Here is a 27,791-nt window from a genome sequence, read left to right as displayed (position 1 = left end):
CTGGCCACACACACCCTTTGAACTGGGCAAGGTGCACTAGTAATCTAAGCCCTAGGGAAGCAGGGGGTAGGGTGGGGTGAGGGGGGTGGAAGATTAGTTCAAAGCCAGCCTCCGTTACTTAGTGAGCTGAGCATCAACCTGAGCTACGTGAGACCCTGTATCAAACAGACAAATCATCATCATCATCAACAACAACAACAATCCTTTACCAAAATAGCCCCCATGGTAGCTGGGTAGTATTACCTGTAATCCCAAGGGGGATTTGGGCTACACCAGTCATGTCACAAGCATGGATGCTGCCGGGAGGAGAGCTGTTCACAAATGCCTGGATATCAGGACACTTAACTCACCCAGGCAACTGTCGGGTGAGCTTCTGTGGGTCTTTGCTGCAGCCATAGGGACTCTCATGCTGGCAGGGGAGCTCCTGGCTGCTGCTGGAGGGGCTGCAGACTCCAGCCATGATCGTCCTGCGCCAGCCCACCTTCACATCACATTGTCCCTGTCAGCCAGGCAAATCTCAACTCAGAAGCTGCAGTGCAGACTGCACAAAACACCGTCTGCCTTGACTTCTCCCTCTCCAACGCACGTTTAGTGGCAAACATGGTCATATCAGTCTCGCCCTGGAAATGTGATGGCAGAATCCTATCGGTCCCTCTGCCGCTGATTTCCACAGCCATAGCCCTCATTCCTGGCCAAGGCTGGCACACAGCGAGTTCTGCGTAAGTGCTTCCTGCAGCAAATATGTAGATGTACGTGGCTGGGTAGGATCCCTAGCAATGGATGCTCAGTAAGTGGCCTTGGTAGCCGTTGGCAGAAGCATGACCCAGACATCTACAGCAGTGACAAGAAGCTGTCCCAGCCCAGGCTCACACTGTTCCAGGGAATGGAAGTGCTAGGTTCTCCCTTACAGGTGAGATGTGATCTAGAGGCTGGCCTTCGCGCCACAGGCAAAACCTGGCTGCAGGGAGCGGGGATGCCTTCAGCTTCTGCCTCACCTCAGCATTTGTTCAGGGTGTGGATGACACCTCAGGGGACAGGCCCCATGGTGAGGGGGCCCTGCTGGAGGGGGGACAGGACTCCCGGTGCCTCATGTTGAAACAGGCTGCAGGAAGCAACTCGGCTACTTCTGGTGCCAACAGCCACCCGCCCCGCACAGCTCTTTCTCACAGGGACATCTCCTCCCCAGGGAGGCCACCAGGATTTAAGAGGCAGGATTAGAGCCCAGACAGCAGGGGCTGTAAACCGAGCCACCTGGTGTGTCTGTTATGAAGTCTGCTGGATAGCCCCTCAGTGTCTGGGTGGCCCCTGCCCCTTGCTCCAGGCTGCTGGGGCGAGCTCCCTCGACTTCAGCAGACACTTGTCACTTCTGAAGGCCGTGGCCTTTGAGGCCCTTGTGATTAGAGAGGCCCTTGGTGGCTGCACAGGGCTTTCTGTGTTGCACAGAGGTTCTGTGTCTGCTTCTGGAAGCTACAATCTGAGGACATGGGGGCTGAGGGGGTTCTTCTTTCTTTCAGGATGAGGACCCAGTCTCAAAGTCCCACAGGTTCCACTTTGATGGGGAGAGCTTGTAGAACTAACAGGCTCTCAGAGTTGGGGACAGAACAGATAATGGGCCCTGACTATGTCACTAGAGCCCCAGGGGGCGGTGGGGCGGTGGGGGACACATGGAGGGATAGGGATGGATCTCGTGGAAGAAGACCCTACATGGCCCAGGCTTGGACAACCTGTGACCAAAAAAAACCAAAAAAACAAAAAAAAACCTTGGCCCTGTACCTCCTACAGAGGTCCTTCCAGTCCCCAAACCCAGGCCCCCTGCCACAGAGGGGACCCCACATACCACACAGTCTGTAGCTTTAAGCCTCCTCCTGCTGGGCTGTCCCCTGCAAACTGCTCGGTCCACATTCTCAGGGTGGTGGGGTGGGTGGGGTGCCGGGCACGCCCTGGGGAGGATGGCTATAAGGCGCAGGGCTCTCTGGGCCCCTGGAGTGAGTGCTGAGGATTTGCCATCCAGCTGTTTACATGGCTCTGCTGCTCCTAGGTGTCTGGGGGATCTTGCTGCTTCTGGGGTTGTGGGGGCTGCTCCGCGGCTTTGCCCGGGACCCCTCCTTGGCCCCTCGGTGGCCCCCTGGGCCTCGCCCTCTGCCGTTCCTGGGGAACCTGCATTTGCTGGGTGTGACCCAACAGGACCGGGCCCTGATGGAGGTAGGGTGGGCAACCTTATGTCATGTCACAGCCTGGATGGTGTCCGTGTCCCAGCTGCCAACAGGGGAAGACAGTAGGGGGATACAAGAAGCCAGCTGGGCTTGTCCCCAGGGAACAGATTTGGAAGTGTCCCAGGCTGGGGAGGTAGTTCATCGTAGTGGTCTTGTTTTATATGCATAAGGACCTGATCCCAACACTGCAAATAAAAGAAAGAAAGTCAGGAACAGAAGTCTAGGGTCAGGGTTCAGGAGTGATTGGCAGGGTGGGCTTCCCGAGGTATGGATGGGAGAAAACCTGTAGGTTCTGGGACAAGGGGGAAGAGACTGGCAGGTGTGTCTAGAAGTGACTGTGCTGGGGTAGGGCTGCAGACTGTACAGAGGAGCCCTTGTCTGGGTAGGGTGTTACTAGGGGATAGCTCTCCTCAGGACCGGGAGGTGAAGGTGAGTTGGCTGTGCTGCCACTAGCCAGGGCTAACTGGCCCAGTGGGGTGGAGGTCCTTGCACATGGATGGGGGGGGGGGGAACCGTCTTTGTAGAGAAGTCTACACACCTGCAGAGTTGGCTTCAAGTGGCTCTGCCCCACCTTTCCTAGGGTGGATCAGGCTAGACTCCAACGTGGCTGCAGGCACTAGGATCAGGGCTGAGCCCGAGGAGCAAATATCTGGCAGGCCCAGCCATGAGACCCACACAAATAAAACTACGCATTCCCATTTTCAGCTTTTTTTTTTTTTTTTTTTGTCTTTGAAGTGGGGAGATGGCAGTCCGGATAACGTGCCCTCCTGGGGAGACTGGAGGGGCTCCTTGGGTCCCCTCCAGCTCTTCAGCTTTCAGTGTACATCAGTACCTGTCCTGCTAACCCTGGCTCTTGGAGGGTGGGCGGAGGCTGCCTGCCTGACGTCCGTTTGTCTCCACCAGCTCTCAGAACGCTACGGGCCGGTGTTCACAGTCCACCTGGGATCTCAGAAGACCGTGGTGCTGTCCGGCTACGAGGTGGTGAGGGAGGCCCTGGTTGGAACTGGGCATGAGCTGGCCGACCGGCCCCCAATTCCCATCTTCCAGCTTATCCAGCGAGGTGGGGGTAGGTGGGCATTGGGGTTCCCTGCCAGATGAGAGGGGACTTGGCCTCTTGGACTGGTACTGGGGAGGGACAGGATCAGTCCATTGTGAGCCAGGAGGAGTATATGACCCAGGGTAACCTCCGAATGGGAGGGGCCTGGAGTTGAGCCTGGGCCCCCTCCCCCAGAGCGGGGGGGGCCCCCTGTTCCCCGTATATGCATCATCAAGATGGGGAGTGGTTGGCACTCACGGCTCACGTCTACCCCGACAGGCATCTTCTTTTCTTCTGGAGCTCACTGGAGGGCAGCTCGCCAATTCACGGTGCGCACGCTGCACAGCCTGGGTGTGGGGCAGCCACCCATGGTGGGCAAGGTGCTGCAGGAACTGGCCTGTCTTCAAGAGCAGCTGGACGGCTGTGGAGGTGAGTGGGGGGACCGGGACGCCCCTTCCCCCGGCATCCCTGCCCACCTGAGGCTTGTCTTCCTCCCTGACCTCCAGGCCAGCCTTTCCCCCTGGCCCTGCTGGGCTGGGCACCTTGCAACATCACCTTCACACTCCTCTTCGGCCAGCGCTTTGACTACCGGGACCCCGTGTTTGTGTCCCTGCTGAATCTCATTGACCAGGTCATGGTCCTTTTGGGGTCACCTGGCATACAGGTGAGAGGTTGCCACCCCCATAGGGGATTAAGCCCTGGTTTAACTAGGGTGTGAGGGCCGGCTCTGGCCCCTGTGGCCAAGGACCTTTGTCACCCTTGTCACCCTTGTCACCCTTGGAACAAGGAGCCCCGGGGATGTGGTTTCATTGGGAGAGCACTTGCCCAACACACATGAAGCCCTGGGTGGCATCCCCAGAACTCCATAAGCCAGGCATGTGGTACACACCTACGATGTGTACACACCTCCCATCACTCTGGAGGCGGGGCCGGGAGGATCATAGATTCAAGGTCATGAGCCGGGAGCAGTGGCACATGTCTGTAATCCCAGCACTTGGGAGGCAGAGGCAGGTGGATCTCTGTGAGTTCGAGGCCAGCCTAGTTTACAGAGTGAGTACAGGTCAATCAGGGCTACACAGAGAAACCCTGTCTCAAAAAACAAAAACAAAAACAAAAACAAAAAACAAACAAACCACCAAAAAACCAAACCGAAAAAATAAAATAAAATAAATTCAAGGTCCTCCTCATACTGAGTTTTAAGGACAACTGGGGCTACATGAGACCCTATTTCAAAAGACAAAACAAAAACAAAACCAACGACAACAACAAAAATAAAGCCAACAGAGAGCATGTGACACTGGCTAAAGACAGACATCGGCTGACATGTTTTGCATGCGAACCATCTGCTCTCTGGCAGATGAGACATCTGGACCAAGGAGTCCCAGCTTTCCCCAAGCCCCCTACAGTAATAGACGCAGGTGCCAAAGGTGTGTGTGGGGGGGGGGGCTTTTACAGTATTGTGTAACCCGTGTCCTGAGGTCCCCCCTACCCAGGCACCTTTTCTTTTATTTATTTGTTGAGAGTGGGGTCTCTTTAGTCCTGGCTGTCCTAGAACTGTCTATGTAGATCAGGCTGGCTTCGAACTCCCTGAGACCCACTTGGTTCTGCCTCCTGAGTGCTGGAACAAAGGGTGTGAGCCACCGGGCCTGGCTAAGCACCTTCTTGAGCACATCCTCCTCGTACAGAAATCATGAAAACAGTTTTAAGAGTCCTGGCTTTGGGCTAGACACTCAGCATCTAGCCCTCACGGTTGGGCCCTGGCTCAGGTTGAGGCCCCACAGGGGATTAGGGGGAGCGGCCACTATGGTGAGCGTGCCCTTTGGCTTGGGTTTTCCACTCACACTTTGTCAGAGCAAGCAGTGAGCTCAACCCCAGAGGACCCCCTGGGGGATGGAGGAGGGGGTCTTCCCCCCACCCCGGCAATAGAGATGGTCATTGCCACTTTGGAGAAATATTTGGCATTTCCCGCCAATAATTATCAACACAGGAGCAGCTGGAACTCTGAATACTTAAGGGCACCGGACCCACTCTACTATAAGTTACACGTTGCCCCCTCCCAGTGAGATCTGTGTGCTCCCATAGCTGTGATTTCTAACTCCATCGTAACTATCCCTCTTCTGCCCTTCCTCTTAAGCACAGAGCCATCCAAATATATCAAGTTACCTGGCTCCTTCCTCAACACTCCGCCATATCCTCCTGGCCCCTGGATTCCCAGGAGGGTGACAAGCTTCCAGTACTGCTAGCCTGGTGCCCCCTTGTGGCCGGGGGTAGCATTGCCCTGACATGTTTGTCCAGAGTCTGGAGCTAGATGCACCTGCTTCTGGATGGACATGGTTTACTCACAGTAACTGCATCTGTCACCCACCTCTACTCCACCTCACGGTCCCGCCCACTTTCAGCTATTCAACACCTTTCCGCGGCTGGGGGCCCTGCTGCGGTTGCACAGGCCTGTCATGAGCAAGATCGAGGAGGTGCGTGCCATCCTGAGAACCCTTCTGGAGGCTCAGAGACCACTCTTGCCAAGTGGCCGCCCCGTGCGGAGTTACGTGGAAGCTCTGTTACAGCGGGGCCAGGTGTGGACGGGGCCAGGGTTCCCTCAGAGACCTGGGGGCGGGGTGTCGGGTGTGTGTGTGTGGAGTGGTGTTGGCAGCGGCAGCTCAGGGGAGAGGAACTAGGGAAGGGCTCTCTCCCATCTACTGGGGGACCTCTGGGAGTCTCGGTCTCCTGGGTGCGATTGGACCCTGTGAGTACCCGGAGTGAGCAGTGGTTTGGGTGAACCCTGGGTAAACGCCAGTTCTCTTTCGATCTGGTCTGACTTCCTCCGGGGCATAGGACTGGGCTGGGCCCACAGGTTGGGGGATCCTCAGAGATTCAAGCCCAGTTCTGCCCACCTGGCCTGCAGGAGGAAGACCCTGAGGATATGTTTGGTGAGGCCAATGTCCTGGCCTGCACACTGGACATGGTTATGGCTGGAACGGAGACCACGGCAGCCACGCTGCAGTGGGCAGTCTTCCTGATGGTTAAGCACCCAAGTGTGCAGGGTGAGAGTCACTCCACGGTAGGGGGCGGGACCCCTTAGGGGTTAGGGATGGGTCTTCACCCCCCCGCACGGTGCCACCCTCCCTCTGGCCTAGGTCGTGTGCAGGAGGAGCTGGGCCGAGTCCTGGGCCCTGGGCAGCTACCCAAGCCAGAGGACCAGCGAGCCCTGCCTTACACCAGCGCCGTGCTGCACGAGACCCAGCGGTACATCACACTCTTGCCCCATGTGCCCCGATGCACAGCTGCTGACGTCCAACTGGGTGGCTACCTGCTCCCCAAGGTGGCACCTCACCTCCTTCTGCCCTTTGACTTGGGGTGGAGAGGGGACTTCTTGGGTCTCATATTCACCAGTGAGAGGTTAACACCATGTGGTGCAGGTGGGAGGCAGGAACTGCCCCTCCCTCCCCAGCATTCTGTCCCCCTCACCGACCTCTGAGCAGGCCCGCCTACCCTAGGACTCCTTTGCCCAACAGGGCACTCCTGTGATCCCTCTGCTGACCTCAGTGCTCCTGGACAAGACGCAATGGAAGACCCCAAACCAGTTCAACCCAGACCACTTTCTGGATGCCGAGGGGCACTTCGTGAAGCGGGGGGCCTTCCTGCCTTTCTCCACTGGTAACTTGCGGGCCCTCAGCCTTCAGGGTGTGCCTCTCCCAGCTCCCTGCCCCCCTCCCCCGCTCTGCCCCTCCAGGAGCAGGCCCAGGGACCCTACATGGTGCTTTGATTTTTCTTGCAGGCCGCCGGGTCTGCGTTGGGGAGAGCCTGGCTAGGACCGAGCTCTTCCTGCTCTTTGCAGGCCTCCTCCAGCGGTACCATCTGCTGCCCCCGCCTGGCCTCAGCCCTGCAGACCTGGATTTGCGACCTGCCCCGGCCTTCACTATGCGACCACCTGCCCAGACCCTGTGTGCGGTGCCTAGATCCTAGGGTGCTCACACACGAAAGAAACTACCAGAGCCTAGCCTACCTCTCCAGTGTGCACTGCAGGTGGTTGTAGTATCCCTAGCAACGAATGATGGGCAGACAGTGCCTGTACCATCCATCTGGACCACAGCTTCTGTGTCAGTGTACGGTGGGGCTGGGATGCCTGCCCCTGCCCACTGGAGGCTGGAAGCTGGCCATTCATCTGGGCATCATAGGCAGCAGGCATATCTGCCCATCCCAGCAGTCCTACCCTGGCCTGCTATGGTGTTTCCGGGAGCCTTAACCCACCTTCCAGTCTCCTACACCCCAAACACTACACACAGCTCTCCTCTCCTCTGCTCTCCAAGGCAGCCAAATCCCCAGAGTACAGACTACTTCATCCCTCAGTCCATTCACTGATCTTCCCCTCCCCCTACCGCTGGCTATATCCAGGCTCTCCACCAGCCCATGGGGGTTCCCCTGTACCCAGATGCCTGGCCTATAGCCCTTCCACAACCCACAGTATACACTCTCACCTCCTTACCTAGGAGAGTTAACTAGCCAATCTAGGGTGCTCCACCTTTGATTAGCACCAAGGGGATTCCAGGGGTTACCCAAGCTTGACCACAGGTGATGTTTCCCTCTTCTGAAGACTGACACTCTGTGGTCACCCGGGGCAAGAATGATGGGAGGAAAAAAGCCACTTCCAGCTGATGGCCTAGGACCCTTCCCCAGGTTTCGGATGCCAGCTCTCACCATGTTTCCCTTTTCGACTTGACTACCAGGAAACCCAGAGCTGTGGTTCTTGAACCGCCCGCTCTATTCCTTTGTGTTGCTTGTATTCCTTGTTTCCTGATGTGCTCACTCAAGGCTTTGAAACGCTCGGGCGGATGACCGAGCTGCGTGTGTCTGTCACGACAACCTGCCAACTCTAGCAGAACCTTCACGGGGCTTCCCCAAGAGGAAAGGGCGGGGCTAGAAGCCACCATGAATGGCAAGAGCCAGCTGGCGTGCATGTGAAACCCAGATCATGGGACACTTGGGTCCCTCTTGGCACGAAGAATCTGGCAGTTGGTGGTGACAGGTTGGTGAATGAGTCCCCAGCTTTGGTGCTTTAAAAGTAATTAAATCTGCCAGGCATGGTGGCGTACGCCTTTAATCCCAGCACTTGGGAGGCAGAGGCTGGAGGATTGCTGTGAGTTCGAGGCCAGCCTGGTCTACAAAGTGAGTCCAGGACAACCAAGGCTACACAGAGAAACCCTGTCTCAAAAAACCAAAACAAAACAAAAAGTAATTAACTTTGAAGTGACAGAAAAGATGGGGACAGGGCCTGGTAGCTGAGGTTTGGATTTGGCTACATATGGCCAGATTGCAGGAGACCCATGACTAGGGAGAGGCCCACGCTTTGGCTGGCTGCCTCTCTCCCCACTGTACCCAAATGCTGGGGACCTGTGACAAGACTATCACTTTTGTTTTTTGTTTGTTTGAGAACAGCCTTTTCTGTGTAGCCCTGGCTGTCCTTGAACTCACTCTGAAGACCAGGCTGGCCTTGAACTCAAGAGCCTTGCCTGCCTCTGCCTCCCGAGTGCTGGGATTAAAGGCGTGCGCCACTCTGCCCATCGTAACACTTAGGGACACCCAGGGACAGCTCAGCTCTGCTCCACTTGAGTGAGCCGGTAAGGTTTGGAGCCTGGGTGCTGCTGGCCCAGCATGCAGCCTCTCTTCTGCCCCATGGCATCTTGTTCAGGGCGGGTGGGAGGGCTAGAGAGTGGGATGACTTGCTTAAGAGTTTGCGTGGGTGTGGGGACGACCCTCTAGTGGCAGTTGGATCTGAACGGCCTGCCCTTTGAGGGACCCCAGCTGCTCACACAGGCTCAGGATGCTGTGACCACCTGGGCCTCCAGGCAGCTGGCCCTGGTGGCCCATCTCTTCAGTGTGACACATTCCTTATCTACTTGGAGTTGGGAATGGGTGGTGGAACTCTTGTCCCCCAGGCTTTGGATCAGAGCAACCCAGCACCCAAAGGAGACCCGTGAGGGACTGACTGGGTCTGCTAACGTTCCCTGTAGGAGAGAGGTATGTGGCTGGGAGGACCATCTGATCCATCTGAGATCCCAGCCATCATTTCCTCCCGCCTCTTCAACTGCGGGCTGCAAGCCTACTTGGCAAGTCAGACATTTGAAGCCGGGCGTGGTGGCGCACACCTTCAATCCCAGCACCCGGGAGGCAGAGGCAGGCGGATCCCTGAGTTCTAGGCCAGCCTGGTGTATAGAGCAAATTCCAGGACTGCCAGGGCTACAGAGAAACTGTGTGTGTGTGGGGGGGAGTTAAATGCCCAAGAGATCCTGGTTGTTTCTGGTGTCCCATAGCCCAGCTTACCTGCAGTCTTGGGGTCTGAATACACAAGCCCTGTGCATGCCTTCATGCCACGCAATACGTAGCCTGAAACACCTGGCTCAGGCCCAGATGTTATCAGTCTCAAGGCTTTATTCTATTTTATTTTTTTCTTTTGAGACAGGGTTTCTCTGTGCAGCTCTGGCTGTCCTGGAACTCACTCTGTACACCAGGCTGGCCTCGAACTCTGAGATCCATCTCTCTGCTTCTGCCTCTCTAGTGCTGGGAATTCAGGGCTTTAAATACAAACGCTTCTGTTTTTCTTCTTGTTTTTGTTTCTGGAGACAGGGTTTCTCTGTATAATAGCCCTGGCTGTCCTGGAACTCTCTTTGTAGACCAGGCTGGCCTCAAACTCACAGAGATCCACCTGCCTCTGCCTCCCGAGTGCTGGGATTAAAGGCGTGCGCCACCACACCTGGCTTTTTCTTTTTAGTTTCTTCAAGACAGGGTTTCTCTGCGTAGCCTTGGCTGCCCTGGGCTCCTTTGTATATCAGGCCAGCCTTGAACTCTCACAGAGATCTGCTCTGCCTCCACGCCCAGCTTCTTTGGTTTCTGTTCTTAAAACAGTTTACAGAAAACAGGCTTTCAGTGTTCTGTCATCCCCTCAGCTTCTCAGCAACGACGCCATGTTATCTGCGGATGGTGCTGCAACAGACAGTCGTGAATAGGCAACTGTGCTTTCATCTTTAATAAATGGCAGACTCTATGTATTAGAATTTTAAAATAAATTTGTGATCTAGTATATATTTGATCTGTAAGCCTCTTTTATATACCTCTATACCCAGGGGCGTGTAAAAATTACGCTGATGCAAAAGGGATGGTGAGTGAGTTCAAGAAGGTGTGGGCCAGAGAGCACGGGAGACAGGAGGCGGACACTGCACGGCTCCTACGCAGACCCCAGTGAACTCACTGCGCCAGACTTGTGCTGAATCCTCTCCGGCCAGTCAGCATCTTCCCTAGGTGGCATTATGGATGATTCTTTAGGGTCTGAAGGAAAAGTTACCCAGTGGGCATGGGGTATGCGTTCTGATGGCGACATGGGTCCTGACACAAATGCTTTGTCATTTGTCATGAAGGCTGAGACCTTCAATGAGAAGTGAATGCTGCTGACACTGAGGGATGGCACATTGGTTGTTGCAAGTGAGCAGGGATCACGGGGCAGCAGCCTCTAGCAGCTTGTGGTCCAGGGTCCTCACTACAAGCAGACGGGCTTGTACTACAAAGGCCCCCAGATTGAATATGTAGGCGACCCACCACCCCAACACCAGGGACTCCCAGCTGATAGAGGAAGCCAGCCAGGGCCAGGCTCTAAGATATCCTTGGTAGAAAATTAGAATCTGTTTACAGCCACTTCAGGGCCACACACGTGAGAGTGGCACCTCGGAGCGCTTTCAGGGAGATCATGTCCAACTCTCAAGGCACCAGGACCTGTTACAGCTTATAGGGAGGGAGACAGAGGGTCCTTCCCAGGACTTTAGAAGGAAATCCTCAGTCCAGAAGACCTGCTTGCTCCCACAGCCATGGGAGGAGGTAGCCAGTGTGCTCTCGGGACCCAGGGTTGCCTCAACCACTAGGATAGTAGTTGCAGCACCTGCCGGAGGCGGTTCGTCTTCCCCTGGGTGGCATCTCTGGTCTCGGTGTCAGCTTTGTCCAACTCCTGCATGAGGGCCTCAGCCTTCTGGACCGTGAGCTCTCGGGCACTGCCCTTCAGCCCCTCGAGGTACTCCAGCAGGGTAGAAAAGTGCTCATCAGGGACCTGGGTGGGAAAAGAAGGCAGTGGTGAGGGTCAGGGCATGGGGACACCCAGCATTGGGCAGGCAGGGTACTCACACGGAGACCAACAGCAACAGGAGACTGGGATTTTGGGGGCCAACCTACGTCTCCCAGCAGAGTTGTGTGCAGGGGACCCCAGACCACCCTGTTTTTACTTCATCAGGACAAGTAGTAGGGACATAAGCCGGGCATGATGGCGCACACCTTTAATCCCAGCACTCAGGAGGCAGAGGCAGGCAGAGCTCTGTGAGTTCGAGGCCAGCCTGGTCTACAAAGTGAATTCCAGGACAGCCAGGGCTACACAGAGATACCCTGTCTCAATAAACAAACAAACAACAACAACAAAACCCAAAACGAACAAAGGAAATCAGGACATGGTGGAAAAGAGGCCAATATTCTGGTATGACCCTCCTGTGCCTCAGACATTCCCTATATAAAATTTAAACTTTTTTTTTGAGACATCTCTTGCTAAGTTTCCAAGGATGACCCCAAACCCCTCATCCTCCTCCCTTTCCCGCAGCAGTGTTGGGATTACAGGTGTGTACGACCACACCCAGTTCATACAGTGCTGGGGATGGAACCCAATGCCCAGTGCCCACTGGGCAGGCCCTCTAGCCATTGAGCTCTGGCTTCGGCCTTTGACTTTGGTCCTATTCCGAGACCATCTAGTTCCAGTACATCCACCTGAAGCCTGCATACAGAAGAGAGACCCATGGAGCAGGTGCAGGGCTAGGCGTGGAGGTGGGTGGAGTTGACAGGCACGCCTCTCACTGCCTACCTCTGAAAGGCACACATAGAGCATCCTACACCCTGCGTGACACAACAGTGATGCTCAGGGGAGTTGCCTGAGCTGCCCTGGTGGAGAAGTGTGAAGATCCAGCAGGACCAGGGGCTTATGGGAGCTCAGCACTGATGGGGCAGCTCCAGCCGCCTAACTTAGCTGTGAGGTTCTGCTTCCAAATCCTACCGCATCCCAAGGGACCAAATCCTGCCTTGAGAAGTGCTCAGCATGGCTTCACTCTTGCACAGGTGCACAGGCAGCTGACACTGAGGACAAGGAAGGGATGGAGGGCCCTGGCAACGGGTAAAGGGAAGATTCCACGATGTGTGGGAGCACATGGCGTACGTGTGCACAGTCCCTCACCTGGCTCCTACCTGCTGTACATGGACCCCGGTACCTAGGTGGGCTGCCCTGTGTGTGAGGACCCCATCCATGTGCCCGTCTGCCATGCATGGGCCTTGCCACCTGGGAGACCCAGGGCCTATGCAGGTTTCCTGCTTTGAGGTTCCTCTGCCATGCAGGAACTTTTCTTTAGATGTCCACCCAAGTATCCCACTGTCCATCCAGGGCTCCGTCTAGGTGCCCGCCTGCCATGCATGGACTCTGCCGCCTGCATGTCCCACCCGACCACAAAGGGCCCCACCTCGCCCGTCTACCGTGCACAGACCTTGTCCTCATCGTACATATTCAGCAAGAGCCACGTCTGCCTCGTCTTCTGGAATCTCCAGCTCGCCTGCTTCTGGGCCCACCTGGAAACCAAGACAGACACCTCAGGGTATGGAGGACAGTCCCAGGGACTCGGGGGGGGGGGGGGGGGGCTCGATCACCTGAGAGCATGTGGTGGTAGAGTCTGGCTTAGGACGATGGGGCCCCTCAGCCTGCCCACTGTGGGGGGCGCGTTCCTCAGTCTACCTGGAGCGCCTACATCTGTTAACATTAGGGATACAGGGTCGTTTTCCAACTCTGCAGTTCCATCATTTTACAACATTAACGGAACATCCTCAATCTCTTCAGTTCATTTATTCTTTTTGCTGTTGTTTTTGAGAGTCTTATATGGCCAAGCTGGCCTCAAACTCACTATGCAGCCAGGCTGATGTCCTGCCTCAGTTTAAATGCTAACCTTATAGAAGTGTGACAACATGCCTGGCTCGGTTATTTATCCTTTCTTTCCTATTCTCATTGATGTGCATGTGTGTCTAAGCATGTGTGTCTAAGCATGGGAGGCATGGGCCTCCCCAACACCATTCCGAGAGTGATAGGGTGGACCATTCACCCTTCCCCACCTGCCACGACAGACCAGCCTCTACCCAGCACTATGGCAGTGGTAGAATGTTCTGGATTTAGCCCACAACACTGCTTACCCTTGGAGGTACTCCAGGGCCAGAGCGGCAGCTGAGGGCTTGGCTGGCAAGGTCTGGACTTTGGCCGTCGGAGCCGCAGCAATGCCCGCCTCCCGTAGACGCTTCTTCTCTTCCTTTTTCCGTTCTTTCTTCAGTTTCCTTTCCAAGACCCTCTTCTCCTCTGGGGATAGCAGCTCCGGGGTGGCCTCTTGCACCTGAGAGTCAAGGACAGGCTATTAACCTGGGTGTGGATGTGGCCCCAGGGCAGCATGCTGCCCGCCCACTCTTTTATTTACAGTCCACAGGAGGTACAGAAGGTCGTGCGTGGGAGGCAAGTGTGGTGGCAGGATCCAGCTCAGGTCCTGGATCCACCTGACAGGTGTCAAGTGGTCTGATTAGGGTCCCATTCCTTCCGTGTTTTCCTGAGCCTTGTGTAGTGACCACAGCAGCCACCAGAGGGCAGCAGTGCCACGGACACCTTGTCTGTTCTTTCGGCAAGCATTTGACGGCAGGCTCCAGCCTGTCTTGAAGACCAGGTGGGGGGGGGGCTGGCATGGTCTCCGTTGGTAGGGACACCTCTCCATGAAGCCCCACCCCGACCCCCACAGAGTGGGAGCACAGCTGTGGTGGGGCTCTGGCCTCGGGGAGCACCGCTTCTGGAGGGACCTTGCCAAGGAAGTCCATGCCTGCCCTTGCAGCCCCTCCCCTAGCATACCCGGAGGACAGCACTGAGAAGGCATATACGGACGGACGGCAGTGTCCAGTGTCGGATTGGTCAACCTACTTTGCCTTTCCTGGAAAAAGCAGAACCAATGTTGACTCTGATGTAGCTGGCTGCCCGGAAAGGGCGTGGGGGCATGGTGAGGAACCCAAGTACACCACCCCAGCCTTTCCAGGAAGGGTGAGCCGCACCATGATCCCAGGTTCCCAACGGTCCCACCCCCAGGGCAGAGTAACAAGATACAGCAAACACAGGAGAAACCCAGACCCACAGTCCAGCCACAGGACACTCACATCTGCTCAAATAAGAGCAGTTCCTCCTCAGACCCTGCCCCCTCCCCATCCCCCACAGTAGCCTTTGCCTGGGGTCCAAGGCAAACTCCCGAGTGCTTCCTTCCCCCCACGGTTGCCCTGTATTCCCTTAAATTGGGGAGGTCTCAATTTGAGGAGGCATTCTGGGCAGGGTGCCAGAGGGCTCTCAGGGGACTGCAGGAGTACGGCACGGGGGAGGGGGGGGTTAGTTAACTTAGGCCATGGGGGTACAAAAGGAGTCTGGTTGCCTTGGCTACCAGCTCCACAGAATGGTTCTGGCCAGGTCCCAGAGGCTGTGTGGTTGAGTGTGGTATAAACTGCAGCACTGAAAAAAGCAGAGGGTCTTCCCCCGAGGAGGCCTGCCACAGACCCCACGCCACGTGGGTGGCACAGCCACCACCAGGTCTGTCAAGGGAACAGGCAGGGCAGAGGGGAGCACTGGGGAGGGCGGGAAACATATGCCTCCTACTGTCTACTGGTCTCTGGGCCTAGAGACGCTGCCTACTGACACTGGGCTGGGGGGCCTTGTCAGGAGAGCCATGGTCCCTGAATTGAACTGGTGCAAGAGAGACACGGTGCCACTAAGAACATAATGCTGGAATCCAGTCTGCTCAGGATCCCGACGCAGACACTGTCTGCATGAGGCCCTGGTCGGCAGGCGATCCCGGGTGTGGGGACCTCTCACCAGGGGAACTGAATGCACGCCCGAATCACAGAAGGCCACACTTCACTTCCCTACCCCTGCCCCTTCCTGGGAATTAGCCACGCAGCCTCTTATTAAGCAACTTCCCCTTCCTCAGAAAGTATGAGTGTGACTTCCCTTGTCAGCCGCACGGGCTCTGACTTCTCTTTTCAGATGACCTCCCTCACCCACCGCCATGCTACTGCCTGTCTTGAACACAACCCAGCCTCTACAGCACTGGTTCTCAACCTGTGGGTCCCGACCCCCCCCCCCCAAGGACTGACAGGAAACGCAGATATTTACCTTACAAGTCATAATGGTGGCAAAATTACAGTTTTGAAGTAGTAACAAGAATAAGCCGGGCGTGGTGGCGCACGCCTTTAATCCCAGCACTTGGGAGGCAGTGGCAGGTGGATCGCTGTGAGTTCGAGGCGAGCCTGGACTACAGAGCGAGTTCCAGGACAGCCAGGGCTATACAGAGAAACCCTGTCTTGGACTTGGTAGGCTCACATCTGGGGCCACAGCAGAAATCAGCTGTCTCCTCAATGGTACACATTTGGGGTTCCTCCACCCATATCTGCACCAACACTCATGGTTTACAGCTCAACCAGCCCCTAACAGTGTGGTAGCTAAATTCAAGATTGCTGGTCCCCACTATACCCCAGAGAACCTGGAAAGGTAAAGGGAAAACAAAGGGGCCCTTGGGACGCCAGCCCTAGCCTGAGGTGTGAGAGCAGGTCCTCAGTGGTTTTGGTTTTTTTTGTTGTTGTTTCTGGAGACAGAGATTCTCTGTGTAACAGTCCTGGACTCACTTTGTACATCAGGCTGGCTTCGAACTCACAGAGACCTGCCTGCCTCTGTCTCCTCAGTGCTAGGATTAAAGGCCTGTGCTACCACTGCTTGCCCGGCTGCAGGTCCTCATATCCCCAAGGCCTCAGACTTCATGGATTTGAGGATAGGCTCCAGGCACAGGACTTCGCACAGCTGAGGTGCCCCAGTCCATCTGTGTGCTGACTAGCAAGATGGGGGCGGGGGGCTAGCCGGCAGGATCAGCCTCAAGCTGACCTGGGATTCTAAAGCCTTGGGTAGCCTCCAGTCAGAGGCACTCTTGCCTCAGTGTCCCTGAGTTCTGGGGGCACATAGATACACTCTAACCAAGGATGTTCAAAAGAGTGATGGCCAGCCATTCCGGGCCACACAGGTAACAGGAGCCTGGCCTGTGTGTGCCTGTTGCAAGGCGAGGCTGCTTTACTCCATCGCCTGTGAGCAGGGGCATCCAGGTGACGTGGTGTTTCCTGCCAGCCCAAAGACTCTGGGTGGCATTTTTCTCCCCTGTTATCATCCGCTCTGCCTCAGGGCTCTCTCTTGGGTTCCACGGGGGTCAAAAAAGGATTTCTGTGTGGAAGGCAGAAAAGGGGTCCACTGTCCTTCCCAAAGCTCACAGGGTAAAGAGCTGTTCTTCCTCTCCACGGAGCTAGAGGAAGGGAGCTGCGGGCCCTGGACATAAATCATACTCAGGAGGATTGAGAGTCCAAGGCTAGCCTGAGCTCAGACCTCACAGGTGAGTCACACAGTGCAGTGGTAGAGGGGCTACCTATCAGGCCCAGTGGCAGGAACACTGTGCTGTAGGGGGCCTCTTTCTTGGAGGAACTGAGGTCAGGTGTGAAGATGAACATAGGTAAGGGCAGAAAGATCCTCTCTTGTCCCCAGCTACGTGAACAGGGCAGCTGAGTGGCAGGGAATCCTCAACTCCCACACAGGACAGAGTCCCAGAGGCACGGCAGGTGGGCCGAGTGACAGAGCCCAGCACCCCGCTTTACTTCTGTTACACACCCAGGTGGTGTCTCTATGGCTGGAGGATGCTCTCGGGTCCCTAACCACCCCTGTATCCGTTCTCCAGCCGCTAGGGATGCTTAAGAGATGTTTGACAGGAGGACCACGAGCCCTGTAGAAGCTGAAGGAGCTGAATTCTGGTCCTGAGACAGGAGGCCTGTGCCCGCTCCCCAGCCCACACAGTCATCCCTCCACCACTCACTTGGGGTCCCCCTCAGAGCTGCGCAACCTTGAGGGCGCCCGTTCCAGTTCACAGACCTCAGCCGACTACCACCCGACGGGTGTGCACACCCGGGTAGCAAACTTTCCTGAAAACAAAACAAGCACAACAAAATAACGAAGAATGAGGAGGGATGTGTTTTCCATGAAGCTTTTTATTGGGAGATAATTATTGACACGGGGGGGGGGGGGGGGGGTGTGTGAGGTGGGGGGGGTGGATGTGGGAAGTGACGCGGGGACCACAACTGCCAGGCCACATGGCCACACGCATACGGAAATACCTGGAAGGCTCACTCTCTCCCTCCCCTCCCTCCTGAGTGTTTGCTTAGATTAAGACAATTAAGACACCGGCGGCGGTATTGGTGCTGCACGGAGGAACCACAGTTCCCTCCCACGGAACGGCCTGCAGAGCTGCACACCCGAGCTTAGGACGGTACTGCTTGCACAGGCTGCACCTGTAAGCACCCGCCGGTCTGCAGGCAGTGCAGGGGTGGACGCCGGCTCTGTCGTCGAGGAACTCACAGGCAGGCACACGTGAGCTCCTGGAGGACAGGGACGGTGGCCACCCCGTCCAGCTCTGCATAACTGTCCTCTTGCCACCTCGGTGCCAAGGCCAGGGTGACACCCACCCAGGGATTCCCTTCTAGAAATGACTTTTTAGATGCCCAAAGCGGCGTGCAAAGATGACGGCCAAGGCACCCTTGCTTCCTCGATGAACTGAACGCAGTTCTCAGGCTCCCCCTGGGAAGTAAAGATGGAGACTCAGCTGCCACCGGACACAAGAACCCTCCAGAGGTGATGCTGTCATTGACACTGGCCCGGGTCCTGTCTACAGTCATGGCAGAAACATCATGCGTCACTTAGGGGTTAAAACCTGACCTTGACCTCAGACTAAAGAGAGTCTGGACCCCAGAGACCACTTCTGTCCCATCTGCAGGACAGACCACATGGCCTCTTGGCAGGGAGCCTCCCCTGTAGAAGGCTTTCTTGGATCTCTGACCTCAACCCACCTGACTCGGGCTGACCCGGCCCCACTGACAAGGTTACAAAGGTCCCATCAGTTTTCTAGATACTTAACTAACCTGTACGACTGCCACCCCACGGCCTGTCATTCAGTTGTTTGTCCTCCACCACGGCATGCCCAGACCCCCACCACAGAAGCACTCAGACCCTGGGAGCTTCAATAGGTGGGCAGGAGCGGAGATTTCATTGGCTAAGATGAAGGGCTGGCCCCGGAAGGTAAAACCCACAACCTCTGTCCCTTTGCATGCAGGTCACAGGAACTGGGCCCAGTAGCTCAGCCCAATGTGTCCATCAGGGCAGCTCCTGGGCCAAGAGCCAGGCCAGAACCAGAGACCCAGTCCCTGCCACCTGAGTCACACACGTGGTGGGTGGGGGTGGGGCTGGGGCTGGCAACAGGACAGGCTCATACCCAGGTCTACCCAGAAGCAGCAGAAAGCAACCAACAGGCAGGGCAGGAGGCCGGGGAGACAGGGAGACCCTGAGGAGTGAGGCTCCGAGACAAGGAAGCTGCACAGCTTTCCATACAGGCGAGCATGACAGGACTCCATGCAGACTGAGCGTTCCCGGTCCAGGAAGAGTCTGCTGGCACCGAACCTCGGCACTGGTGCAAGAGGTCACAGTGCATCTCTGGGGCTGAGGCTGTCTTCCTTCACCCTAGGAAATGTCTCGAAGAGGCGACACTCAGGCCCTGTCCTTCTGCAGCCCCCTGGGTGGTGGGCACCCACGTTTCCTTTTCTAGAGCGTCATAGCTTGCCCACCACACTTAAATGGTTGCTCCCACATGTCGGCCTGGAGCTCCTGGTTTCCACAGTCTCCCAACCCTCCCCCCCCAACCCCCCACATCCCCAATTCCAGTTGAGCCTGTGGGTAAGACGGGACGAGGTCTTTGATTCTGGATTCCCCCGGGACGGCAGCTGTGTCCACATGCAAAAACTGCCTGGTGGACGGACTCCCAAGGGACAGACGGCTTGTGGAAGTTTTCTTGCTGGGCCCGAGAAAGGCCAGCCACACTCCACAAAACTCAGATGGCTCTGTTCACCTGAGGAAAGTGACTCGCTAGGAATCCAAAACTGGACCGTTTGTACAGCAGAAATGTGAAGACAGCTCTGGGTCAACAAACAAACACAAAGGCACAAATGGCACTCATAGGATCCTGGGCAGTTGTTACTAACTTGTTCGTGCTGATCTTGCTATTTTAATGCAAACTGGACTCCTAAAGCTTTGAAAAGCCCATTAGGCAAAGTGCAGCAGCATCCAAGGTATAAGAGCACACAGCTGCAATTGTGCAGAAAATGGTGTCTCACTGGGGGAAAAAAATGTGCACGGGCAGGGCGTGGTGGTGCATGCCTGTAATCCCAGCACTCGGGAGGCAGAGGCAGGTGGATCGCTGTGAGTTCGAGGCCAGCTTGGTCTACAAAGTGAGTCCAGGACAGCCAAGGCTAACACAGAGAGACTTTGTCTCAAAAAAACCAAAAACCAAAAACAAACAAACAAACAAACAAACAAACAAAACCCAACAAAAACAACAAAAAAAAAAACCGTGCACGGTAAGACTATCAAACATCAGGCTCCCGAGTTAGGGGGGCGGCCTGTGACCCTGTTCCTTCTGAGCACTGCCAGGCGATGTTGCAAACGGGCCTGTCTGTGAGCACAGACTGCAATTTTCTCACTTCAGGGTCCTAACTTCACTACTTTCCCCCAAGACTGTAGGAGTTCCCGCAGAAAATCGCACCCGGGCCATGAGCAGGCTACTGGGGCAGGCAACAGCGAAATCAACAGTACACAGGGACTTCACTAAGTGCCCATAAAGTTGTCATTAGCCTCCCCCGCCCCCAACTGTTCACACGCAGTTTTTACTTAAGTCGCTATACTTGGGTTAGGGCTCTGCACACACCAGACACTCGGCGATTGTCCACACGTTGGGCTGGTTAATCGGGCAAGTGATCTCAAAGCCAGCCGAATATAGGTTCCTGGCTGCGGACCCGGAGGGCAGGGAGCGGTGGGGACACCAGGACGACCTCGCGGGGCTACAGGGAGAGGCTGCCACCCGAGTCTCTGGGCCACCAGGCGCTGGCCGCGCACTGACCTCGCTCGCTCGTAGGCAGAATCGCTGGCGCTGGCAGCCGAAACTCAGGACGCTCCACAGCAGCCGGCCCCTTATTTGGCCGGAACAGATCTAGCTGGCAGGACAGTGACGCAGGCGCGTCTGAGCTCACGGCGCGTGGGCGTGGCTTCTGCCGGCACACGTGCCCACACAGGGGATGTGGGTGGGCATATCCACGGTTAAGCGAGGCTGTGGCTGGGATGTGCGCTGCGGTCACGCCTCGTTCCAGCTCGCTGGGGACTTGGGTTCCGTAGTCCCCACCTCCCCCACAAAATTTGCAAATTAAAACAAGGTGGAAGTGGAGAGGCTCTCAGCAGTTGGGAGCATTTGCTGATCTTGCAGAGGACTGGGGGCGATCCCAGAATACACAGATATCTGCATTTCCAGTTTCAGAGGGCCAAGCGCACCAACACACACACACACAAAATGAATGAATGAATGAATGAATGAATGAGTGAATGAGGCGGGGGGGGGGACCTCAGCAATCATTCTGCCTCAGTATCCAAGTGCTGTCATTACTGGAATAAGGCACCTTGCCAGGTTCCCACTCAAGGACAGTAGGAAACGACCTACGGTTAAGAGAATGCTGTACTTTCACACCAAAGACTCTTGATCTTGGCAGTGAGGCAATATGGGGGCGTGGTGGTGGTGGTGGTACACCAAGGTTGACCTCAGGGCCTGTGGTGAAAGAAACCAGCCTGCTCCCAAGGCCATGAGGCTGTGCTCTATTCATAAAGCACTGGGAGGTCCCCACCTTCGGCTCCCTCCTGCCCCCCCCCCCCCACTGGAAGGGCTGCCAGGAAGCAGAGCTAGCTAGCATATCTGGAGAGATGCAGGAGGAACCTGTGGCATCAGAGTTGGCCACAGACAAGGTGCAGGGCACACAGCACCATGTTCCTGGGGGGGAACACTGGGATAACAAGATACTCTGTGCCATTTTTTCCAACCAGGTAACCCCTTTTTCAAAACACAAAGCTAAAAATAGCAAAAGTAGAAGGAGCGGCCTCCCAGGAGCGTCTTTTGTGCTTTGGTTATCCTAGTTAGTTTATTTTTTGGTCAGCTTGACAGAAGCCAGGGTCATCCAGAAAGGGGAGGAGCGACTGAGAAAACGCCTCTATTAAATTGGCCTATAGGCAAGTCTCTGGGTGCACTGTTTTAAAAAAAAAAAGTTTGCTAGTAATTGATATGTGAAGGCCAGCCCACTGTGGGCAGTGCCATCCCTGGGAAGGCCACAGAGACAAAGCCAGCAAACAGTTCTTCCATGGTCTCGGCTTTAGTTCCCTCCTGAGTCCCTTCCCTGACTTCCTTCTGTGTGACCTGAAAGCCCTGAAAGGAGAAATAAACCCAACCCGTCCCTTCTCAGTTGCATTTGGTCATTGTGGTTTGTTTGTTTCAAAAGTTTTTCGAGACAGGGTTTCTCTGTGTAGCCCTGGCTGTCCTGGACTCACTCTGTAGACCAGGCTGGCCTCGAACTCACAGAGATCCTCCTGCCTCTGCTTCCAGAGTGCTGGGATTAAAAGTGAGCACCACCACCGCCTGGGATTGAATCTGGGTTTGGTGCCAAGAGCCCTTATTGGCTAAGTGTTCTTTGCTGACCCTGGCCTTCCTCTTTAGCTCAGGATAGCCTCAGGATAGCCTCGGACTCATAGCAATCCTCTTGCCTGCACATCCAACTGGGGGTTGAGCACAGTGAAGCTCTCTGAATGAGACCGAGTGCTGCTGAAGGGGCAAGCTGGGTTGGGCTTTCATTGAGCCCTTTTACAAACCCTTTTAGAGCTTCTGAGAGAGATGAGAGCCACTGGGGTGTGTCGGCGGGGTGAGGATGGCTGTCCGGGACAGCGTTCCATTTGTAGGTGAAGATGCAGGTTTGGGTCCTCAGAGTCTTAGTTACTTTTCCTGTTGCTGTGATAAAATATCCGGACAAAAGCAACTCAAGGGAGAAAGGGCTGATTCCGGCTCACGGTTCTGGGTCAGGTCCACCGCATCACAGAGGTCAAGGCAACCGGAACTCGAAACAGCTGATAACAAGGCGTCAGGAAGCAAGGAGACACGCACGCTCAGCTCCCTTTCCCGGTTTACACAGCCAAGTTTCCAGCCACGTTAATTAACATACTCAAGATAATCGAGAACAGGACTATCCGGGGGTCTGTCTCCTAGGTGACTCCAGGCTCTGTCAAGCTGACAATCAACAGGAGCCATCACACCTGGCACCCAAGTAAAGAGCCAGTGGGGTTCTGCTCTCCTTAATCCAGGTCCTATGGGTGGGGACAGGAAGCTCCCTGGAGATCTTTGGCTGGCCAGCCTAGCCTAATTAGCGCACTCCAGGACCAGGGAGTGGACTGGCGAGTTTTATGTCAACTTGGCAGAAGCTAGACTCACCAGAGGAGGGAGATGCAATAGAGAAAATGTCTCCATAAGATTGGGCAGCCTGCCGGGCATTTTCTTAAGTAGTTATTGATGGGGGAGGGCTCAGCCCATTGTGGGTGGTGCCGTGCCTGGGCTGGTGGTCCTGAGTTCTATAGGAAAGCAGGCTGAGCAAGCCATGGGAGCAAGCCAGTAAGCAGCAATACCTCCACGGCCTCTGCATCAGCTCCTGCCTCCAGGTTCCTGCCCTGTTTGAGTTCCTGTCCTGACTTCCTTCACTGACGAAAAGTGATGTGTGCTATAAGCCAAAGGCGAGGAGCATCACCACCGCCTGGCTTTTTCGACTGTTTTTGAGCATTAGTAAAGTGGACAGGACTGATAACACGAAGAGAAGACAGGACTGACAAGAGATAGACTGAGGCACAAACAACAAAAAGAGGTGGCAGAGACAAAGAGAGACCTCAGAGAAACAGAGGCCGAACTAAAGACAGATGGGTGGCTTTGAAGAACAAGGGATAAGAAACAGTAGGCTGGGGGGCTGGAGAGATGGCTCAGAGGTTAAGAGCACTGACCGCTCTTCCAGAGGTCCTGAGTTCAATTCCCAGCAACCACATGGTGGCTCACGACCATCTATAATGTGATCTGGTGCCGTCTTCTGGTGTACAGGTGCACATGCAGGCAGAGTACTGTATACACAATAATAAATAACTAGCTGCCACCATTGCTTTGCTGATGGTTGCTTCTGCTGCTCCAACAGCTTCTTGACTTCTGTGGCTCAGTGGACTGGCTCTCTGCTGCCCACTGGAGGCCTCTTTTTCCTCCTTTTAGTGTCTGGACGTGCGCACGGTGTGTTCATTTATGTTGTGTGTGGGCCTGAGGTTGACAACTGTGGTCTCAGATCGCTCTCCATCTGACTACTGGAGTCAGGGTCTCTCACTTGGGCCTACAGCTGACCAACATGACTGGGCTAGTTAGGCAGCTTGCCCTAGGAATCCCATCTCCATGTTCTTAACACGCCCACCAGTTCACGCCTACCAGTTCACGCCCACCAGGCATTTGGTGGGTGATGGGGATCTGAACCCCGAACTTCGAGATCCGCCTGCCTCTGTCTCCCAAGTGCAGGGATTAAAGGCGAGTGCTACCACTGTTTGGCTCCTTGCTAGCCTTTTATTGGGCCCAGTGCCACAGGACTAGGGGAGCAGCTGTCTCTCAGCTGAGAGCTTAACCTGATTAAACAGTTAGAAAAGAGCACAGGCCTAATCACAGCAAACCTACCATGCAAATACCTGTATTTGCACTAACCACAGGCTAGGCGAAAGGGACGCCGTGCCCTCCTCCCTCTGGCTAAAGTGCAAATAGGTACAGAGTCATCTTGCGTTCACTTAGGCTTGTCCTAGCAAAAGGTGTGGTATAAGCTGTTTGCCGCAGTCCTGCTTCCAGGAGCCAGGAGCAAACAGCTTCTATCATTTCAGAGTCTAAACTTAAAGCAGCTGCCGCCTTAAGGATCATTCACTGGGCCCATCTGATTGACAGTTCCTTTGCTCGAGGCAACCTGGCAAGCAAGGGAGCACCCAATAACTGCTGGGTAGGAGTCTCACTGCCCATCCCCCAGTGTCTTTGCTAATTTACGGGAAAATGAACATCTTATTAGACTTAAAGAATTTGGCTGGGCGTGGTGGTGCATGCCTTTAATCACAGCGCTCAGAGGCAGAGGCAGGCAGATTACTGTGAGTTCGAGGCCAGCCTGGTCTACAAAGTGAGTCTAGGACAGCCAAAGCTACACAGAGAAACCCTGTCCCGAAAAACCAAAAAAAAAAAAAAAAAAAAAAATCATTAACACTATTAATGTTAGGATTTTGGCAGTGTTAAGACCTCACCTGCCCAGAAAGAAGGGGGTGCCTGTTTCACTGGGGTCAACCCAGAAAACCAACCAGACAACTCCTGTTATACATGGAGCCCAACTCCAGCCACTGTGCACAGGAGTGGGGTTTCCCACGCACTGTTCTAAGGGCACTCTGAAGGCCCCACTTTCTTCTAGGACAAAGTGGTGAAGGGGGTTAGCCTGTGGCCCTGGATGTTTTTTGCCGACAGCTGTCCTTCCCTTGCTCTACTGACTCTCAGCTGGAATGTCCCCTGTCACTCAGTGCAGCAGAATGGCCGTGAGTGACAGGGGCCCGGGCAGCAAAGGTGGCCCTTTGTGGATCTGAGCGTCAGACAGAGGCACGTGATGGCAGTTGGGACCTCGAGGTATCATATCCCCCAGATGAAGAGGCAGTGTCTGTTCCATGGTGGTATCACTTCTCTTGGCCTCCTACCTAATTAGCCGTGAGAGTGGCCCGAGTGGCTCTGGCAGCTGGGGGAACAATATCTCTGGCACACAGACCAAGAGAAGGGCAGGCTGGGGGCGATGTCAGACGCATACATATCTATTTTTAGCACCTGCCAGCCGGAAAACCACCTCCTTCTGTTTCCCTTCTCTCCAGCTGCCACTGCTTGTGCCCGCAGGGATCTGCGTGGGGCCAGAATTTCCAGGTGCAGAGTGCCAGCAAAGGGCTACGGCAGGCTTGTCCTGGTGCAGAGCTCCCGCAACCTCCGGCCAGAGAGGGTGAAGGGGAGGCTACGGGAAGCAAGGCTCCCGGGACTACAGGAGAGACTAGGGCCTTGGCGTATCCTGTCAGGCCCCCCGGGGCTGGTTGTTCCTACCATATATGCAGGTAATTCCTGCCATTCCTGGAAATCTCCCTGAGGGCCTTGGCAATTGCTCATATGCCTGTGACTGGGGCTCGGAAGAGGGCCACTTAGTCAGGACAGATAATCCATTAGTCACTAGCCTTGGATACTACATCTTGTCCCCAACAGAGTCCCACAGCATGGTCTTCCTAGTGTGACCTGTGTCGCTGCAAGCCAGGCTCTCCTCTGCCAAGAGCAACTAAAAGGGACACGGGGATCGTTTTGAGGTCAGAGGCCTAGCTACAGCTGGAGCCACATCCTGGCCCTTCTTGTATTTACTAGTGGGCAGAGCTGCTTCTGCTGAGGCCAGAAAAGGAAGAGGACTCGGATGAGAAGAAACAGGAAGGGTGTCCCAGGAAAGGGCCCCGGGCATCTGTGCTGACAAAGACGAGGCATGAGGCTGACCAATGCCGGAAACTTCCAGTGAACTCAGACCACCTGCCCTGCTCCCGGCTCAACTCCTCCATCTTTGCTTATTCGGTCACTCAGTCAGATGTGATGGCTTTTGCCTGTCACCCAAACATTTGGGAGGCTCAGGAAGGAGGATCACAAACTCAAGGCTGGCCTGGGCTATAGAGCAAGACCCTAAGTCAAAAAAAAAAAAAAAAAAAAAGGCCCTCAATGGTATCCACCACCATACCTTGCTTATGTGGAGCCGGGGATGGACCCTAGGCTTGAAGCACGTGAGGTAAGTAAGCATTCTAACAATGTAGCCACGCCTCCTATTAACTTAAAAACATTCCTTGCCCCGGCCAACGTGTTCCCTAGAATCAAATCTACCCAGCAATGCACAAGTGCACAAGAGAAAGTGGAGAAAAGGGAGGAAATCAGCTGCTGTCCGGTGAGGGCAGATGTAACCCCCAGCACCATCCACCCCAGACCCCAGGAAGACCAAAGGCAAAGTCTTGGGAAACAGGGCCACTCTCGGGTCTCTGCCCGACAGTCCTAAGTGCCCTGGTTGCGGAATGCAGCTGATCTTATCGACTGCCACTCCAGAACAGCCAGGAAGACCTGCCAAGTTCCAAGAATGTGGCCCGGGAAGGGAAGTTCCGGCGTTTCCATGGTGCTTGGCCTCAGCAGGGCACCGGGCTGCAGCGTTGCGATGAGACTCGTGACCACAGCGTACATGGCACGAAGGAGGCCTGAGCAGGGGAAGTGCCTGACCCTGAGGGGCCTTTCCTGCGGCACAAGGGAGGCAATTCCTTGTGGATTTTCAAAAGCAACCCCAGAGCATGAGGTCAGCCACAGCCTCATGCACCCCGACCACGTCTGAGACATCTAGCTTGGTGACTGGCTTGCACAGTGCGAGGATGCTCACTTTGAACACCTGTATTGAGCTTTCCTGTCCTGCAGAGCGGGCAACCAGTGTGAGCCTTCTGCACTGGGGGGGGGGGGGGGCAGTTAACCCGCAGCCCTCCTTAGTGGTGGGTGAACCCTCGCGAGCACCCCTCTGGTAGCTCCCTGGAGGCCTGACACTTCAGAGATGGGTAATGCAGCCCAGGCTCTGACCAGGTTAGGTTGTTTATTTATGGTTCTTTTCGTTTTGTTTTTTTTATGTGTGCCTATGGAGGTCAGAGATCAACCTCAGCTGTCATTCCTGGGGCGCTGTCCACCTTGTTTTTATAAGACAGGGTTGTTGGTTCCCCCCCCTTGGGGGGGTGTGTGGCCTGAAACGTGTAAGTAAGCTAGGCTGGCTAAGGAAGGGGTCCCCAGAGGTCTGCCTGCCACCTCCCTAGCTCTGGGAATACAAGCGCATTGCTACCACCCTCAGCCTTTATGACATGAGTTCCCAGAGATCAAACATAGGTCCGTGTGCTTGCAATTGGACTATTTATTACCGCAGGACTTTCCTTTCCCTTTTTGACAGTCTTTGCTTTGTAACCCCAGTTGACCCAGAATTTGCTATTTAAGCCACACCAGCCTTGGATTTACATCTGTCCTTGCTTCTGCCTCTTGAGTGCTCAGATTATAGAAGGGCACCACCATGACCAGCCAGGCTATCTCTTGTGTTTGTTGTTGTTGTTTTTTTTTTTAAAGACAAGATCTCATGTATTCCACGTTGCCCTTCAAGTCGCTATGCAGCCAAAGATAGCCTTGAACTTCTGACTCGCCCTGCTAAGCCTCCTGAGTGCTGGGATTGCATGTGTGCGCACTAATACCTCTGGTTACGTGGTGGAGGATGAAACGCTGGGCTTCCTGAATTTAGGCAAATGCTTTAAATGGCATCCTTTCCATTTTCACGTTGGAAAGCAGCAGTCAGGTTGCTTTCCCGGGACAGCTCCGTTTAGGCGCCTCTAGCACCCAGGAGTCACGGGTTGTGGAAACTAC

At 55.2% G+C, this 27,791-nt stretch overlaps 2 protein-coding genes across 10 annotated transcripts in view; one reads left to right on the top strand and one right to left on the bottom strand.

The window, feature by feature from the left end:
• The first annotated feature begins 1,998 nt into the window (after nucleotides 1–1,998).
• On the top strand, nucleotides 1,999–9,670 carry CYP2W1 (cytochrome P450 family 2 subfamily W member 1). Of its 6 annotated transcripts, none has more exons than XM_084764256.1 (9): nucleotides 1,999–2,038; nucleotides 3,117–3,283; nucleotides 3,529–3,678; nucleotides 3,756–3,913; nucleotides 5,649–5,822; nucleotides 6,152–6,290; nucleotides 6,384–6,568; nucleotides 6,762–6,903; nucleotides 7,025–9,670. In XM_084764256.1, exons 2-9 carry the CDS (start codon nucleotides 3,223–3,225, stop codon nucleotides 7,210–7,212), a joined length of 1,197 nt encoding a protein of 398 aa, XP_084620382.1. In that variant the 5' UTR covers nucleotides 1,999–2,038; nucleotides 3,117–3,222; the 3' UTR covers nucleotides 7,213–9,670. The 6 variants fall into 6 exon arrangements, with proteins under 6 accessions (XP_084620382.1, XP_084620379.1, XP_084620381.1 ...); XM_084764253.1 differs by having other exon boundaries at nucleotides 2,000–2,202; nucleotides 3,117–3,279; XM_084764255.1 differs by lacking the exon at nucleotides 1,999–2,038 and adding an exon at nucleotides 2,129–2,202.
• Nucleotides 9,671–10,255: 585 nt separating this feature from the next.
• Nucleotides 10,256–27,791, bottom strand: part of CHLSN (cholesin) — a 103,596-nt gene continuing 86,060 nt past the window's right edge. For all 4 annotated transcript variants that reach the window (XM_084764273.1, XM_084764272.1, XM_084764274.1 and 1 more), the window contains 3 exons: nucleotides 13,498–13,691; nucleotides 12,804–12,885; nucleotides 10,256–11,338 (listed from right to left, as the gene is read on the bottom strand). In XM_084764273.1, coding sequence (XP_084620399.1) covers nucleotides 11,153–11,338; nucleotides 12,804–12,885; nucleotides 13,498–13,691 — 462 coding nt within the window. In that variant the 3' untranslated portion in view covers nucleotides 10,256–11,152. The remainder of the gene's footprint in view (nucleotides 11,339–12,803; nucleotides 12,886–13,497; nucleotides 13,692–27,791) is intronic.

Source organism: Acomys minous (assembly GCF_964271855.1).
Source record: "Acomys minous genome assembly, chromosome: 16".
NCBI lineage: Eukaryota > Metazoa > Chordata > Mammalia > Rodentia > Muridae > Acomys > Acomys minous.
Note: the sequence above shows the minus strand (reverse complement) of the source record. Positions and strands in the feature narration are given on the sequence as shown.